General features: G+C 44.0%; 1 protein-coding gene across 3 annotated transcripts in view; it reads left to right on the top strand.

Moving 5' to 3' along the window:
• ripor2 (RHO family interacting cell polarization regulator 2) overlaps positions 1 to 15,070 on the top strand; it is a 48,199-nt gene that overhangs the window by 29,258 nt on the left and 3,871 nt on the right. Inside the window, exons 3-19 of one of the 3 annotated variants that reach the window (XM_084031537.1) lie at positions 649 to 804; positions 937 to 1,015; positions 1,626 to 1,649; positions 2,470 to 2,523; positions 8,589 to 8,738; positions 9,207 to 9,270; positions 9,567 to 9,610; positions 9,902 to 10,027; positions 10,248 to 10,396; positions 11,234 to 11,363; positions 11,743 to 11,886; positions 12,537 to 13,280; positions 13,551 to 13,735; positions 13,837 to 13,999; positions 14,100 to 14,232; positions 14,377 to 14,538; positions 14,802 to 14,975. In XM_084031537.1, coding sequence (XP_083887663.1) covers positions 649 to 804; positions 937 to 1,015; positions 1,626 to 1,649; positions 2,470 to 2,523; positions 8,589 to 8,738; positions 9,207 to 9,270; positions 9,567 to 9,610; positions 9,902 to 10,027; positions 10,248 to 10,396; positions 11,234 to 11,363; positions 11,743 to 11,886; positions 12,537 to 13,280; positions 13,551 to 13,735; positions 13,837 to 13,999; positions 14,100 to 14,232; positions 14,377 to 14,538; positions 14,802 to 14,975 — 2,681 coding nt within the window. The remainder of the gene's footprint in view (positions 1 to 648; positions 805 to 936; positions 1,016 to 1,625; positions 1,650 to 2,469; positions 2,524 to 8,588; positions 8,739 to 9,206; positions 9,271 to 9,566; positions 9,611 to 9,901; positions 10,028 to 10,247; positions 10,397 to 11,233; positions 11,364 to 11,742; positions 11,887 to 12,536; positions 13,281 to 13,550; positions 13,736 to 13,836; positions 14,000 to 14,099; positions 14,233 to 14,376; positions 14,539 to 14,801; positions 14,976 to 15,070) is intronic. The other 2 variants (XM_084031538.1, XM_084031539.1) reach the window with 2 other exon arrangements.

The raw sequence follows: 15,070 nt of genomic DNA, 5'->3' as shown, positions 1-15,070 counted from the left end.
GCCCAAGGGCATGCTCGGGATGCTGTAATAATGCAGAAATCTCATCTAACGTTCCATTATTATAGGAAGCTGCAAGCCCGGTTATCTGAAATACTGTGGAAATCCCGTTGTAAATATTTAATATGAAATGTAATGTCTGAACCAGGACTTTAAAGCCCCCCCCCACCCCTCCTCAGCTTGTCCTGTTATTACATTATTATTTGTCTGGCTTTGAAGTTGTGAAACCAAAGTTTTCATAATTACAAGGGATGTAAACAGGAAGTGTTGCCATGCAAGCAGTGAGTCTTCTTTTTATGCTCCAAAAATATGCATGTCATCACTCCCAAGAGGCAGCAGAAAGTTTGATGCAAATTGTGGCTCATGCCTCGTATCCCGCCCTCTGCACCCACCTCCCCTTCAACTCTCCTCTCTCGAGGCATGACATTTTGAAAACCTCTGCTCTATCTGCACTTTTTAGTTCTCAGTCGGTGTTTAGTTGAGGAGATGGTCTTCTTCTATCCTGTTCTTACTATGAAAATGCTGTAAAATGGGTGTCGAAATGTTTTTGCACGGAAACAGACGATTAAGAAAATTTGTGCACACAAGGGACCCTTTTATCGCACTCACCAATGTGTTTGTGTGTGTGTGTGTGTTTGTTTTTGTGTGTAGCTGTAACTCTTTCATGGGGAACTCGGCGGTGCAGAAGAAGCCCCAGTCCAAGCCAAAGAAGCCCCACCTGTCGGGACACAAGGGGGGCAGCAGCTCGAGGGAGCCGCAGCCCAAACGACTGGAGGAAGTTTACACTGCACTCAAACAAGGCCTGGAGTGAGTAAACCTATGCTGTGTGCACACATCACCCAGTCAAGTCATGATGATGCTTTTCAATGCATCAAATGATCAGCATCCAATCACAGAGATTGTTTTATCTCTTGTATTGAACCTTTTTTCGTCCCACAGTGAGTATCTTGAAGTCCATCAGACAGAATTGGACAAACTCATGTCTCTGATGAAGGACATGAAGAGGAACTCTCGCCTGGTGAGAAGCTGCTTTACATGACGTTCCCTAAAAACAACACTTTAGTCTCGCCTCACCCACAATACACTTTTCCTCTTTCTCATAAAGAGTTAGATGACAAGAGCAATACAACTCTCATATTTGTACGGTGAATATGAAAGAGGGACCGCACACTTAAAAGTCTGATCCTGCATTTCAAGAGTATCTAGCTTCTGTACGGTGACATATTTCAGAGTAAAAGAGGATAGGCAGGCGGGACCTAACCGAGTTAATCCTTCAAAAGATTAGCTCACAACTTTCTCAAGTTCTGTGCAGAGCCATACTTGCAGATCTACCTCATGAAATGTGTGTGTATAAAAAGGCCAAAATCACAGTTAGTTCCACCATGTATAGCTGCTGTTGTTTTACGTCACAAAAAGCTTCAAGAACAAACGTTTTTGGAGCTGCGATCACTTCAGATCTGAGCTCTGTTTTAAATTTAATGATAATGCATCACATACAATAATAACAACAGCAACCTGAGCACCACAGATTCACACATACATGCACGTACAGTGTGCAAACACACAATATTGCACATGTAGTCCTTCTGTACTAACTAAGATTGCGTGTGTGTGTGTTTTCTCTCCAGGGAGTGCTGTACGATCTTGACAAGGTGAGTTGATGAAGAGGAGGGTCTGCTGTAACAACTGTTCCAAGTTGGGCATGTGTCCCGGGGGGAATCTTTGATGTTAATAAAAAAAACAATAGAGATGAAGGTAGGAGACAACACTGTTTAAAGGCAGAAGAAACGAGGGAGGGAGGACAATGTGGACAAGTGAGGAGCTGAAGGGATGGAGAAATAATGCAGGGGAAAAGGATGAAAGAGCGAGAGTGTGTGATGGAACAGGAGAGACGGCTCGAGAGGGATTAACTCTGTGGATAAAACAACACATACCATTTAGTTAAACGTGTTGGCAACTTGTGACATGCATTTAAAGTGGCAGTCCATAAGATTTGAGGAACGTTGCTTCTAGCGGCCTCTTTGGTGGTAGATGTAACTGCAGGCTGGGACCCTCATCTACCTCACCGAACAGTGTCGACTCTCTCAGCAGTTGGAAGTTACCGATTTCCGATAACAATGAAACGCAGCATATGTTCCGTGAGTAGCTCCACCTGGGAGACCAACCGCTGCTGACTGACGTCAAAAGCGTCACTAATTTTGAATTTTGCGCGGGAATGTCACCACAGACACGGAGATCCTATTTCTGGGCAAAGCAGCAAGTACAAGCACTTTAATTAGTGGGTCACATGATCAATCACCATTGTTTTAACTCACTCTTTGATAGATGACAATTAAATAGATGAAAATGTTACGGACTGCCACATCAATGATCATAATCTCAGGCTTGCAGTGTATGGATATAGAAATCCTTGTCTACAGCTTAAAACTGGATGAACTTATCAAGTATTGTGCTCTCTGTGTCTTCATGCAGCAAATCAAAACCATTGAGCGGTACATGAGACGTCTGGAGTTTCACATGAGCAAGGTAAGAACTGATGTGGTGGATTGATATCAACGAATGCTTTGAATATGCATAATCAAATGGTTAGCTTAGCGGAGCAAGACTGGAGAGAGGGGGAAGCAGAGAAACAGAGAAAGGCTCTCTGTTAAACTCACCGATCAAAATGTATCTTAATGCCTCTTCCGGGCTTCATGCTAAGCTAAGCTAACCAGCTGTTGAGCTCCAAGATTTTTCAAGTCAGATTCAGGTTCAGGTGATATTCCTGCTCCTCTCTGGTTCATGTGTTGATATATTGTGAGAGCTTCCAGCTGTTTTAAATTGTTGAAGCAACAGGTTGCCAGGTAAGAAAACTTTTTTTCCCCCTTCCCTATTATCCTCCTTTGTAGTCTCACCGGTTGCCTATTTGGGACATGAATCCCCCAGAAAGGCTGTGCAGCACATTCACATCTCCTTTTTTGTAGTTTTGTAAGAGTCTCCCTCGCTGTGCGTCAAATCAGACGTGACAGCAGGCAATCAGAATACACACACCCAGACAACAGCGCCGCTCCGAAGGTAACCATGGTTACCTTTCGACAAATGTACTTATTGTCAGTCGCTTTGGACAAAAGCGTCTGCTAAATGCCCTAAATGTAAATGAACCGGAAGACTTTGAAGTCTTGAGGAGCTGCTATTGGGTGACCGTAACCCTTTATGTTCACAAATGTCCCGAAAGACGATAAAAAATCACCTTCTGGTGTCCAAAAGCAGACATGTACAGACGACGTCGGACAAAGAGACCATCCTTGGACAGACAAGTGTTTATGAAGGGTTGAAGACAACAGTGAATCTGGGTCAGGGCAGTTAGTAAGCTACAGTGAGGAGTGATTGTCAGTCTTTTTTAAAGAAGAATAACAAGAAGAGAGAGATGGAGGGAAAGTGGGGAGGAAAGGGTCTTATGGAAGTAATTTGAAAATAGGCGATGTTGTCTGAAACTCAGGAAATGCACCTACCAGCGCGATCTTCTTTGGCCTCGATAACAAAGAGAAAACAAAAGCGGATTCGATGCGTGTTCTGGTTTTGTGAAGTTGTCACAGGATGCAGTTAAAACAAACACACACACACACTTTCTCTGAGCCTTTTCTACTTAACATCCAGCATTACTCTGCTTTCTGTTCTTTCTGGCTTTGTGCAAAAATAGATTTGAATGCGCTCGTAAATATTTGAAGTGACAAATATAAAGCCTCAAAAGTCAAAGCGTAAGTAAAAAGTTAAATTTAGCACTCTTGTGTGCTCTTTTGTTCTAAATGTGTTCCAGTGCTCCTTCGCCAAACCCTCGTCTTTTCATCAACTGTCTGGCTTTGTGCAGGTTGTTGGTTTATGAATTTGAAATAGTTTAAATTTAATCATTTGTCGTTGTTTGAACTTGTCAGGTTCTAGTTTCTCCCCCTGGTGTTTCTGTGCAACAAACGGTATGATTTCCTGTTAGTAGACTGTGAGAAGTTGTCCTGTAGTGTGGGACCTTTCTAACCGAAGTATGATGAAATATTAGATCCAACTTTTGAAGGTCAACTTGAAATGTCCTAAAATGACTTAATATTCATTTCAAATCCATATTAATTTATGTATTAGCTAGCTGCCCCCATGGCTACTGGCTTTACAAACACACACACACACACACACACACACACGATGAGAACACACCCATTCTCCAAACTTCAGCATCAGCAGATAACTATTGAGTGAGATCAAATGCTGAATGTCCAGCTAAGGGAATCGGCCAACCACGAAAGCATCGTTGTCAGGAAATGAAAGACACACATACACACACAGACACAGAGAGAGACACACAAACACTCTCTCTCTCATCCTTTATTTATTGATATGTTTTCCTTTATACCCAGACCCAGTGATGAATACTTCAGAGATAAAGATTGCTCCCTCAGTGGAGCAGCATGTTGAATAAATGTGTGATGAACGTTAAATGATCAGTTAGTAAGTATGTTGTCATTAAAGGGAGTATATTTGTGTGTCCGACACGTACGCGTCATTGATTGGATGGGTAAACAAAACATTGTCAGGTTCATACACAATGAATAAAACTGGAGTCAGAAAAAAATGTGCATGTGACTTGACGTCAACTCTGAAAGGACAAAAAAAAAAAAATCTGATATAATACTGTATATTCAGCTGTGAGCTACAGTAAGTGTGGACGTCTTTGTCAGTGTTTTCGCTCGTGCACAGGCGTCTCTCTCTTTGTGCAGGACAGCTGCCGTGAGGGGTGACTTAACAATCATCCATCAGCAAGTTGTTAAGTGTGTGTGTGTGCTTGTGACTCACATCAGCTCGGTCTTTTGTTCCTGCTTCTGCTGGCTGCCTGCAGATGTCTGAGCAGTAATTGGCACACATGAAGGAAGCAGGTGGCCCAATACAACCCCTATGATGTCCTGCATGGGATAGACTGTGTGTGTGTGTGTGTGTGTTTCAGCAAGGCATCTTTAAAGATGAGTGATATTGAAGGTGAGAAGAGTGCATGTCAGGCACCTTGTCTTCCCCCGAGGAAGAGAGAGAGAAAGTGTGTGTGTGTGTGTGTGTGTGTGTGTGTGTGTGTGTGTGTGTGTGTGTGTGTGTGTGTGTGTGTGTGTGTGTGTGTGTGTGTGTGTGTGTGTGTGTGTGTGTGTGTGTGTGTGTGTGTGTGTGTGTGTGTGTGTGTGTGTGTGTGTGTGTGTGTGTGTGTGTGTTGTGCCAAATTCAATCCAGAATGAGTGAATACTTGCATGTGATTATTTTTTTTATATAGGACCTTTCTGCTTTCCCCTCTTCCCTTGAATGCTAATCTGGCCCCACACACACACACACACACACACACACACACGCCCACTGTTCCCCAGAGGGGCTTGTGTGTTTGATGCTGTTTGATGTGGCCCGCCTGTTTTAATCTGCTTATAATCACTCCCCTTCTGGTGTGTGTGTGTGTGTGTGTGTGTGTGTGTGTGTGTGTGTGTGTGTGTGTGTGTGTGTGTGTGTGTGTGTGTGTGTGTGTGTGTGTGTGTGTGTGTGTGTGTGTGTGTGTGTGTGTGTGTGTGTGTGTGTGTGTGTGTGTGTGTGTGTACATCCAGGATAATGGCCATATCTTAAGAGGATTCCTGCCATATCCCAAATATTCTCTGCTCATATTTAAAATCCCACAGTTTAAAGTCGGATATACAGTTGATACAGAGACAATCCTTTAAAGTGATACTTTATTAAAACCCACCACATTTACCTCCGACCGTTCAAACCACCAAACAAGTATTATTATTTAGTGATTTTACGAGGATTAGCTCGGGAGGGGGCTTAAAATAAGAAGTCTAAATGGATTCTTCACCCTTCATAAATGTGAACACAATATTATCCTCACCCTGAGCATAATTGATTTCCCAATAAAGATTTCCCCCATAATCCCTCACTGGGTCTCTGGGTCATTCAGGTTTTGTCATTGCTGTAATTAACACAGGGACTCCGTGCCCAATAGGACTCGGTGTAGAATACATTTACATTTAATATCCGTTCACATCTGGTAAGAGTTAATTAAGGTTCTGGTGGGATTTTCTTCTTTTTTTGGGGGGGATTTGATGATTAATTTTCCAATTAATCTATTTTTTACTGCGTGACATTTTACATCCATCTGAACAATTTCTTCTCTAATACAAAATCTCCGGAAGAAAACGTAGAGAAAATATAAAAAACCATGAACAGCTCAATAGGAACTTCATTCTTATATTTTACTTAATATAATTTTTGAATACACATTTTGTCCATCTGCCTGTGTTGAGATTTCTGTCTTGTTGTTTGTGTTTTTTTTTTTTTCTGGGGTGAAGTACGCCCGAGGTGGAGCAATATGCTGATGGCCATCCTCTGGAGTGGAGCTTGGCTGACCTTCACGGGGACGTGTCCTTGAAGGCAGCAATGGGGCTATTGTAATATGGGACAAAAATGATCTTAATTAGGTTATAATGATATGTTTACTGATTGCCTGAGCAGATTGATGGCTATTCATCAGCACCAGTTGTCTCCAGATTAAAAACTAATCGTAGCTATTTGTTTATGTGAGCACAATAATCTTGACTTAATCACTGCAACATTTCACTCAGTTGTGTTTCTTTTGTCTTCAACTTCATCTGCAACCAAAAAATGTCCGCCGCTCGTTTTTCCCTGGTTTTGCCGTAAAGAAATGTGTTTTAAAGCTGCCGCTTGATGGTTCTGAACCGGCTCCACACGAATCTGAGCTGAGAACAGTTGTGGTCGGAGGCTATTTTATAGCTGGCTCAGCTCAGCTGCTGCAGCCCCGCCGCATACACCACATACCACAGACAGGCAGACGGGGCTGGGTCCCAGTGGTGGAGGGGGGGGGGGCTGGTTGGTTTGAGGTGGAGCTGGTGGGATTGGGTGGGTGCTCTCTGTATGCATTCAGATCATTTATTCTAACATCATCAGGCTACATTACCCATCCTGAAGAACAGAAGCTTTGCACTTTTTATAAAAAAAAAACTCACGAACCCGTCCACAACAACATGCTCTCCGCATGTAAACATCCACATACTCGGTCTCGGAGCTCACTCACACAAACGTGCTGGCAGTGTTTGGTTCAGACACAAAGATGCACAAACAAACACAGAAGCTGTTAGGATGGCAGGAGCCAGAATGGCCCATTTTCTCCTCCTTCTCCCTAATGAGTGCCATAAAGAGAGCACAAGGCATCAATATTTCAGCGCTCTTGTCAGGCGGGCTGCAATATTTCCCTTTGATGAGGCTCACCAGAGGTGTTTTGTTTTGCCCGGCTGCCACTCCGATCATATGTGATATTCGGGAAATCGACAGACAGGACGCTGAAAATCTGCGCTGAAAATTGTGGTTTCAGGGAGTGACTCAGCAAAGTGTGATTTGTTTCCAAAATTTAAGGAGAATTGATGGACTTTTACTTTGATTTGGAAGGTTATGATATGAAGTCTGTGTAGTTTGGTATTTGTTTTGGCCATGCTAGCGGGATGGGTTGAAACTGGGATAGGCCGGTCGGGCCACCACTTTGTCCAAAATGATATTCCTCAACAAATGTTAGATGAATTGCCATGAGATTTTGTACATTCATGGTTCCCAGAAGATGGATCTTGCTGATTTTCCACAAACCACATGACAAGGCAAACATCTGGTTCTGAATGACATGTGGCTTACCAGCTAATACAATTTTATGGGGGGGAATTCTGCGATATGTCAAAGTAAGTTAAGTAAATAAGAAAAAATAAAACAAAACGGGTTAGAACTGACTCCATTAGGTTTGGCTTTCCAGAAAAGTAAATGTCTCACCATTTTGCTCAAAATAAATATTTCATCTCATGTTGATGATTTGATTCCAGTTCCAACACTTGAGATCACTGTAAGGCAGCAGGATGTTGATGTCTTTCTCTCTCCCTGTGGATTTGGGCGAGATCAGGCTGCTGCTACAGACTTCTCCAAATGAGCTCTAAACGCCGTCTGTTGTTCCCCCGCTTTGGGAGTGTCCCACTGGGGTCACTGAATACAGTCACACTGATGCATACCAGCTGTATCTGCTCAGTTGGGGACTTTTTGTCTCCTCGGTTTATCTGGTTGTCTCGGTCTCGTCTCTCTTGATGACTGTCCTGTCTATCACTGTCTTAATTAATTTTCCTATCAACCCTTTTTGTTGTCTTTGCAGGCTAGAATCTAACAAAAATCTTCTCAGTCACATTTTATCTTTTTATTTAGACCTGGTTCATTTTCAATAATTCCTATTTTTGCTGTCTTTGATGACCCGTTGATAAATGTTACTGACTGCTCAGGCACAAAGCTGTGTTGGCCGTCCTTGAATGAGTTTTAGTGAGATGTGAACACATCCAGAATAATTTAGGTGGCAGTTGGAAGTTTTTTGGGGAGGAATTTGCTTCCTGCCCAGGGATGTTTTGATGTATAACGTGTGGAGGGTTTCAAACTTCAAAGACTGTCGGTATACCATTAGTGCAGAAGTTTCTCTCCTCGCGTGCATCTTACCTAATGAACATGTTTGACCTCGTGGTACATTTTCTTAAAGATGGAGGATTCGCTGTGTTTGCTTTCAGGTAGATGAGCTGTACGAGGCCTTCTGCATCCAGAGCCGTCTGAGGGACGGTGCCTGCCGCATGAAGCAGGCCTTCTCCTCGTCTCCCTCTACTAAAGGCACCAAGGAGAGCATCGCGGAGGTCAACCGCCGCTACAAAGAATACACTGAGGTACTGGCATATATACCATATGAGAATGCTTTTTAAAGCTTAGGTCACTAAAAAAAATTTCAACAAATATTACAAAAATGTCTAAAATACAGCACTCAGCTTAACTTTCACCATGTCAAAGTCATATAAACTGTGTGTTTATATATATATACATTGGCTCACAGCTGACAATACCCACAATGCACCTATTAGAGATTACTGCTTACACTGTCTTTTGTAAACACCGACGTGTATCTTCACATACTTACAGAAAGGCCTTTAAATCCCAATGACACACACACACACACACACACACACCTGTCATCAGCGGCCCTGAGGGTTTACACCAACCCTCCTGCCTTCTCTGCAGTTTAGTGTCGACTGTCTTTGTCATGGTCTGCTGAGATAACGTGATTACTATTGTATTCCTTGTCTTGTGTAACACAGGGCTGTTTGTTTGATCGCTGTTATCTCTCTCCTTTTTTTAAGAACATGAGCACATTCGAGAGCGAACTGGAAAATCTGCTCGGGGAGTTTCATATCAAAATGAAGGGTGAGAAAAATGACAGATAAACCCACTCAGATACCGTCGATTTGTGGAATAAAAGGCATCATTCCACTGTTTACAGGAATGTTTTTGGTGATGAGCTGGCAACTAATTATCATACTGTATTTTCCACTGCTTTGATCTATTTGTCCATTAAAAACCATTTGTACTGTAATGAAGACACTGAACACATTTGTCCAGCTGAATACTAAAGTCGCATAAAACAAACATTTGTCTTTCTTCCCCCATATCCTGTCCAGATGTCTTTGTATGTTTTTAAATCGGTGTCCTCTCTCCAACAGGTCTGGCAGGCTTTGCTCGGCTCTGTCCTGGAGACCAGTATGAGGCAAGATATTCTTTTTTTTATGCAACACTTGGCTGTTAAATACAACTTTACTTTAGAAATCCATGTGGGAAATATTGCAAAACCAGTCCAGTCAAAAGTCAGGACAGGACAATTAATAATCTAAAGGCATAACGTGTGCAGACATTGTCTGTTTGTAAGCACAGCATTTAAAAGTCCTGACCACGGCAAAATAATAAGAAAAGAGAGTATATTCTGAGACAAAAGTGCTGTCCTTTCTCTCGCTTCAGGCTTACTTCCTAACGCTGCCTTCCCGTTCTTTCCTTCCTGTAGATCTTTATGCGGTACGGGCGCCAGCGGTGGAAGTTGAAGGGAAGAATTGAAGTAAACTCCAGACAGAGTTGGGATGGAGAGGAGATGGTCTTCATGCCTCTCATCACCGACCTCATCAACATCAAGGTGCTGAAGAAAATCCATATAAGCTAACGTTGTACTTTGCTGTGCAGGGTCAAGGAGAGCACAATGTAGAAATCAGACGCTCAGATACAGAACATGACCTTATTTTATTACAGCCGGTATAAGAAAACAATCACCTCACTTATGTCTTGATGTCAGAAGGACCTGTTTTATTGTTTTCTTGACCTGAGCAATGAAAACATGTTGTTTTGGCCTCAATCAGGTGACGGAGCTGAAGGGCCTGGCCACTCACATGCTGGTGGGCAGCGTGATCTGTGAGACCAAGGAGCTGTTCACCGCCATGCCTCAGGTGGTGGCCGTGGACGTCAACGACCTCGGGACCATCAAACTCAACCTGGAGGTCACGTGGTAGTAAGTTGACTCTCATACCTACAGAAAGCTGTCATTGTTTTGTGTTATTCATCATGCTATGCTATATTGTATGTAGTTTTATAATTAGTTGATTACTTTTTAAAGGAATAGTTCACCGCAAAATCAAAAATTAGTATATGAAACTGCTGACAGGAAGGTCTGTGGATTATCTTGAGTAACCAGGTCATGATGAGGTACATTGCTGTTATTTTTCTATATTATATTGAGACAATGCAGAGATCTCTATGGCTGATATCTCCAAAAACTATGCAACTCACCAAAACAATCTTGACTGAGAAATAGCACTACAGGTCAGAGGGAAAATCTATTTATTTTTTTATTTTGGGGTGAACTAACCCAGAACCGAACACACTTAAGGGGGAATTTATCATTTTACTTGAGCCAACTAAAATATTAAAGGTTAGATGAATACATAATGAAAGATTTCACAAAAGATAATGGGATTATCTGATGATTTTGTTATTATTTCACAAGATTCATTCAATTTAATTGAATGCTCATTCCACAAATGTTTCAATGAAATCTGATTTAGAGTTATTATCTCACATTACTGACTTGTGTATGTTATCATAGTTAACACCTAGAGAAACTATTATGAGTCTGGTAGCTTTATATTCCGTTTATATTACATGTGCTTTCCTGCCACCTGGTGGAGAAACGTGGTCATTACACGTTATGGAAGTTAAAGCAAATAAATCCTCCTCTGTGACAAAAACCAAATAAATGAAAGCACACATACAGTGTTTGTAGGGAGGCATAGATAGATCACATTGAGCGGTCGTAAATGTGTGAATGTGTTTTCGTTTCTCCCTTTAGCCCCTTCGATGTCGAGGACCTGACTCTGTCGTCCGGTAACTTGAGCAAAGCCACAGCACTCCAGAGACGAGTGTCGGTCTACAGTCAGGGCACGCCGGAGACCCCCACTTTCCAGGACACCTCCTTCTTTGTGAGTCCAACACACAAGGCTCCTTACGCTTCGTTAGTGTTGCGGGAAAGAGATGACATTTTTGTCTTTAACACCTCAGTAGTTGCTGCACACTAACCTGTCTACACCCTGTGCATATTTCATCATGGCCCCATGATATCGCACACATGTTTTCTGCTGATGCATCATGCTTATGTTGGCGACGCCAATGCTACCCCTAAACTAACCCTCACCCATTTCCCTGCTATCCTCCTCTCCTTTGCATTTCCACATCAAAACCCCCCTTACCCACACTCTATCCCACCACACGTTTATCCATCCCTCCCGCATCTCACCCACCCGCCCTCACTTGAACACCCAACAACTTTTCCCATTTGCCTGCGTGCATTGTGTAAAGAAGTGGCGGCCAAACCCCGTGGAGCGCCAGCGCCTCTCCTTCCTGCACATGCTCCGAGACACCCTGCTAGAGAAGTTAAGGCGCAGTCGCTCGTTTGGTGACCTGGCCTCACTCCGGCCAAGGCCCAAATCCAGTCTGGAGGTCTATGTGAGTGTGTTATGGCCCCCCCCCCTCGACCCGAGCCTGACTTTTGTGTGCCCTCATTGACATGATGGGGATGTTCTGTGTTCCTCTGCTGGTGTGGACACACTTGGGCTTGGGTTGCAGAATGCCACGTGTGCCTTATTGCATGTTTATTTGCATGTGCTCTTATATTTAGCTTGCTAAATTACTTCTGTCTTGGTTGAACAGATCTGGTCGTGAGAATTTAGAAAGAAAAGTGGAGTTAGAGTAGATGTTTTAATTATATCTGCCATCTCCTTTTCCATTGAGAGCTTTGCTGTGTAAGTTTTAATCATATTTGCTTAAACTGTCACAATATCTTGATAAAAGTATGAGAAAGAAACAGACCAATCATGTTCCTCTGCCTCCTTTTAGTGCTCCTAAAAGCTAAAAGCCTTTTTGCTATTTTACAATTTGACAGTTGTACTCCTTGTCTATGATTAGAGATTGCTTGTTTTTTTTCAGGTGCACTGGAATCTTAAATTAGTATCACTACAAGGAGGCAGAGGAAACAGATTTTTTTCTCTATCTGTCCTACTTTCAGGATATAGTGACATAGTTTGAGCAAAAAACTGTAGCCTTTTATATTCTGTCATTGTTGTCACAGATATTTACTGCCATGTCTCTCCTTTCAGTCCACTCTGCCAGACGACGTCTTTGAGAACGGCGGCTGCGGCGTGGCCGAGTGCAAGCGTCTCTCCTTCACCTTCTCCGACACGTCTGGTTCCACGCCTAGCCCCGCCCCGAGCTCCCACTCCCCGGGCCAGTCCAACCCTGAGATCACAGTCACCCCCCCAGAAATGGACCCGTCGCCTACACAATGCCTCCCAACAAGGGAGGACTCCATTGCTGAGGAGCATTTAGTGGAGGAAGAGGAGGAGGAGGAGGAGTATGAAGAAGATGGGGAGACGGGTAGTAGAGGAAGTAGGGCCACCAGTGCCAGCCTCGCCAGTGATGAGGTGGCAGAGGACTCTGAGTGGGAGCGCACAGAGTCGCAGCGAAATTCTGGTTCTGCCTGTGGTTCGGCTGCCCCGTCCCTCTGCTCGAACGGCCAGCTGTCCACTGTGGCTCCAGAGGATGTTTTCTTGGACCACAACGACGAACTCAAACCCGTGGAGCTGGACACGGAGGAGGCGGGCAGCCTGACCAGGCAGCTGGTGAAGAGACTGACTTCTTCAGAAATTGAGCCGCCGAGCGGGAGCTCCATGGAAGGAGGAGGAAGAATGAGTTGGGCCGGAGAGGGGAGCAGGGCTTTCCTAGAGAGCAGTCTGGAGGAGTCCATCCACAGCTTGCTGATGAGGCTGGAGTCTCTGAATCACCGCTGCCGAGAGCTGCAGGACCTGGAACAGGAAGTGATGCGTCTGGAGGACCTGCTCAAGGTGACCGAACCCGTCCGTCTCCCAACTCTCAACCAAATGTTTTATATTATCTTATTTATAAACTTTATAATTTACAGTTCCTTTCCAATTTGGGATTAATACATTTCCTCAATCTATTTATCAATCTATAAATCTAAAGAAACAACTTAAAACACTTATTACCTCAAAAGAAGTAAGTTGACTCCTGGAGTTACAGGAATGGACTATGGCAGGTCAAGGATTTGTAAGAGTAAAGGGTTATTGACCTTCTGGCTCCCCCCTTCTTCCCAGTGCCGTCTCCCGGGTCACAGGAGCCGGTCTTCCAGCCTCAGTCTGACAGTGGAGAGCGCCCTGGAGAGCTTCGACTTCCTCAACACCTCTGACTTTGATGACGAGGATACTGGAGACGATAACATCGTACTCAGTACCCCCCCACAGAGGTCTCCGCTGTTTGATGCAGACGGAGAAAGGATCGGGTGAGTGGGAAAATGTCTTGGTCACACCCGATGTTAAAATCACTTTATTTTAAGTATTGTCGATGACCGTTCTGCGTGGTGACTGTGTATCTGCCTCTCAGTAGCCAACATCCAGAAGCCAGAGGACACCTGAGTGAAGCCCTGACCGAGGACACCGGGGTGGGCAACAGTGTGGCAGGAAGCCCCCTGCCGCTCACCACTGGGAACGAGAACCTGGACGTGGCCATCGTCATCCACCTACAGTACTGTGATCACCTCATACAGGTAGAGCTCCTTGAGACAACTATTAATTTATACTCCAAAACATAATATTATTTATATTTGACATTAACAGCCCTTGGTTTTTTTTTTCCTGTAATGACAGTTGTTGACCAGTGGGGTGGGCGTGTGGCAGCGTCGCAGTCTCCTCCTCAAACTGTCCGGACAAACTCAGCTGTTAGAGGAGCTGGCAGAGATCAGCGTGGACAGACTGGGAGCAATTACATCTGCCGTTGACGGTAAGTACCAACGAGTGAAGGCCTGTTTGCTTTATTGGTGTCGGTGGCGTTGCCAGGTCATTTTGCCGGGGCTTAAGGCCCAAATGTTTTAAGAGTAGTCCGGAAGTTTAAATGTAACGTGTGTTTTGTTCCCGCCTCTCTCAGTCCTCCCAGGCCTCGCTGAGCGTCCACAGCTGATGACTCTGTGGTCGGAGTGCAGCGGGTCTGCGGGACTTTTCCACACAACACTGGACAGAGCGTTGGAACACATGAAGCAGCGCTACACGGCAGTGTTGCAGGAGAGGCACCCACGCAGCAATGACACAGGTTGGACCCCCCTATTATCTTTCTGCAAACAGGCCACTTAAAATGACATGTTTGGTTGTTTGCATCAAGGTGTTGGTCCCGTGTTTTTAATTACTGTCACATTTCAACTGAGTCACTAATTTTCAAACTCTGATCATTAAGGCTCCTAAGAATTAAAAAAAAAAAGAATTGACGGGACTAAAAGGAATCTACTGTCAACACAGATTTACTATTACATTACAAAGAATTGTCTCTGACTTGAGATTCCTTGCTCTTCTCTCCAGTGATTGGCGTGGTCGTCGGCGAGATGGTGGACAGGAGTGATCTGGTGGCGGCACACAGTCCTCCTGCCGCTGAGCTCTCCCAGGACGTCCTGACAGTGTTTCAGTTCCACAGCTACGTCTTGCAACATGAAGTGCAGGACATGGAGATGCACCTGCTGCATCTGGCCAGAGAAGGTCAGCTTTATCTGCCTTTGAGTCATGTCATCCATTGTGTACAGATTTTCACCAGAAAACACCATTTAAAAAAAAAAAAAACATGCGTTACACTT

This window comes from Eutrigla gurnardus (genome assembly GCF_963514095.1).
Source record: "Eutrigla gurnardus genome assembly, chromosome: 17".
In the NCBI taxonomy this organism is placed as follows: Eukaryota; Metazoa; Chordata; class Actinopteri; order Perciformes; family Triglidae; genus Eutrigla; species Eutrigla gurnardus.
This window is presented reverse-complemented; position numbering and strand designations above follow the sequence as displayed.